This window comes from Aureococcus anophagefferens (genome assembly GCF_000186865.1).
Source record: "Aureococcus anophagefferens unplaced genomic scaffold AURANscaffold_613, whole genome shotgun sequence".
NCBI classification, from domain to species: Eukaryota; class Pelagophyceae; order Pelagomonadales; family Pelagomonadaceae; genus Aureococcus; species Aureococcus anophagefferens.
The window spans coordinates 3,843-6,624 of NW_008706005.1; the positions used below are offsets into that span (position 1 = coordinate 3,843).

The window sequence follows — 2,782 nt, forward strand, 5'->3', positions numbered from 1 at the left end:
CACTGAGAACAATAAAACAGGCATCTGTCTCTGCATTGCAAGTCAAGGCCGTGTCTCTAAGTTTTAGAGGTCGATAGCTCACGGAAGCTGCTAGTTGCGCCATGCAATGTGGCGATATTCCCTGGAAGACATGCAGGGTAGAAAGCATGTCAGACAATTGCTGCAGCTCAATTGGGCTGCGTAATGCTGGATCAGTGGCAAGTGCGACTTGAACCCTAGAAGGTGTCAAAAACAAAGCGTCATGTATATCTGTCATCTGGTTAACTGTTACCCTGAAGTCAGAGAGGCAAACTCTGGAGTCTTGCGAAATCTGCCTTGCAATTTTTGTGTTGAAATTATCAATCCCTGTTCGTTCGGGAATGTTGCCAACGATAGCGGACGATTTGCACACAGCTGCAAGGGTGGTGCTTGTGCACAGCCCACGTGCTGTGATATAATCAGCGAAAGCGCGATCCCAATGTCCACGGCGTCTGCTGATGATGGCATGTTGGGAACGGTAGCGTTTGTTATGAGGAACCAGCAGCAGTAAGGACTCAAGATCCTGCAATGCGCCATCATCGTCGCCCATATTTGCCTGATTGAGAACAGAGTGTGGATTGAATGCAAAAAGTTGACACTGGCATACTCACGCGCGCAACCGAGCGGTTGAAGCGAATAGCCAATTCGACTTTCTGTCGCTGCTGCTCTCGAATTGTATTTCGAGCTTCGTGCAAAACGACTTTTTCACGCAAGGTCAAGTCAAGAGCGCGGTCCAGGTCACGTGTGGCCTGCAGGTAAAAACCAAGTCGAGCGCCAGCGAGTGCTCTCCAAAAAAAAACCATTACCTCCCTCGAGTCTCGAGCGACAGCCAAATCAAAGAATCCACAAGCTTCCTCGTATTGGCGCCCCCTATACAAATAGTACCCGCGTTGCAGAAGCAGAGTTGATGGACTGCAGCGAAATTGTCTTGGGGGTATGTGCTCATAATCGTTTTTCAGTAGGACATCCACAACTTTCGGCTGGAGAATCACGCGAAGCTCCTTGCGAAGATTTGTATTATTCCAGGCTATCGACTTGTAGTTTTCGTCAGTCCGCTTATTCGAGGAATAAAACTCCTTCACGCAGTTATTACTCTGCGTCGTAGAACGCCCTGCAAGCCTTGATTCAAATTTGCTGATCAAACGCATGACATCTCGGACACTTCGATATGAACTTTCATCGCGGGACATGCCGAGACATTCTTTGACAAGTTTGAGCACACCAGCTGTTCGACGCTGACTCATACCAACCGATGTCCGAGGCGATCTTAAAGGCTGCCACATCTTCCCACCCGCTTCTTGGATGGCACTAGTAGAGTCGATTTGATTCTTTGCTCTATAGCTATATCGGTGTCCGTCAACGTCTCGAGGGCAACTGTGAATATCAAGAGGACGATCCGAATTTGATCTATGACAGTGTGATCTACTTGCGTCGATTCCTGATCGGCTCGAGAGCTCGGAGAACACACTTGGTCCGTGACCGTTCAATTCATTGAAAACTACTTGAGCTGCCTGGAACCGTCTGATCAGTGAGCCCGCGCGTGAAAGTACGGCCGAAGTCTCTAGACCCTGGACCAAGGCAGCCCCAAGCTTGACACATTGATTTGCAAGATCACTGTCAAATGGTTCGCTAGAATCCGTGTTTGCGACGATCAGGATGGGGACTAGCAGGGAGGTTCGCGTAACTCTCAAACAACCCGCATCCAGCCCAGCTACGATGAGCAGGATGCAATGACTATTTAGCAGCGAGGAGAGACTTTCGAGCTCTGTGGCTATAAGAGTCTTGTAGTTACGGAAAACGTGCTCGAGCAGACTCCGCGTCACCGTTGCCTTGGCGTAGATCAAAATCGATCCGTCCATGATCCGGTAGCACCCGGAAGTAGCGGCCTGTTGATGTATCCTGGTGATCAATTGGCATTCTAGCTCTCTATAGGGGCGGATGCATCGTGGGGCGGATGGATCAGCCAGCTTTCTCTCGACGTCGCTACTATTTAGGATTATGCTGAACCTGAGGCATCGCGGTCAGGTTAGTGAAGGTTAAACCGGCCACGTTTAAGCAAGGCGGGTCTGCCAGTCTGCCTCTCTGCCACGGTCTGGGAGCGAGTCTAATGCCCTCCGCATGAGCTCTTTTTCCAATCTCTACGCGCGGGTGAAAAGCGGCGAGAAGAATGTGGCACGCCCGTATGTCAAGCCTGCTCTAGAGTGCGTCCATTGAATCGTATACATGATGATCGATCAATCCAAGGCACGCGGTGTGCAAACGATGCAGTGCAAAGATTGTTAGGGAGCTCGATTCGATCGAGGCACATGAAGCTGAGTGTAGACGCAAGATCGACAATGGTAAGAAATAATGGATTGCTTATCCGGATCATGACAAAATGTGTAGGCATTGGTCCCGCCATCTGGACCATGGAGGAACAAAAAGATTCTCCTATGAGATCCAGAGAGGATGTCGTCAATTTGACCGGCGTGAACCTAAAACAAACTCTCTCAGAAACAATTGTTGAATACCCCAATGTAGAACTCTGTCCCCGTCTAGCAAAAGAGGGACGGGAACTGTTTGCTCATGTAATTGCAGCATCTACCGATACCGATCAGCTAGATCGTCTCGGGCGAGTAGCCTCACGCCACGGCGTTCGCAAACAGCCCGAGGCTTCCAATGTGATCATCGGGTGGCAACGGTACAGCGTGGACTTTGGGAAAGNGGCGTATGGGCTTGGAATTTGAGTACGACACACGTGAAATTCGGCGACTAGTCGTCACCT

General features: G+C 50.0%; 2 protein-coding genes across 2 annotated transcripts in view; one reads left to right on the forward strand and one right to left on the reverse strand.

Moving 5' to 3' along the window:
* Positions 1-1,717, reverse strand: part of AURANDRAFT_72856 (hypothetical protein) — a gene marked incomplete at both ends in the record, with an annotated part of 2,584 nt that extends 867 nt beyond the window's left edge. The window contains 5 exons of the mRNA XM_009044662.1: positions 4-215; positions 272-426; positions 518-574; positions 630-767; positions 825-1,717. Of these exons, the coding sequence (XP_009042910.1) occupies positions 4-215; positions 272-426; positions 518-574; positions 630-767; positions 825-1,301 (1,039 nt within the window). The remainder of the gene's footprint in view (positions 1-3; positions 216-271; positions 427-517; positions 575-629; positions 768-824) is intronic.
* A 200-nt stretch (positions 1,718-1,917) lies between these two features.
* AURANDRAFT_72857 (hypothetical protein) lies at positions 1,918-2,782 on the forward strand (the record flags this gene model as incomplete). Its single annotated transcript, XM_009044661.1, has 5 exons — positions 1,918-1,997; positions 2,044-2,219; positions 2,263-2,357; positions 2,404-2,471; positions 2,539-2,782. 4 exons carry the CDS (start codon positions 2,137-2,139, stop codon positions 2,554-2,556), a joined length of 264 nt encoding a protein of 87 aa, XP_009042909.1.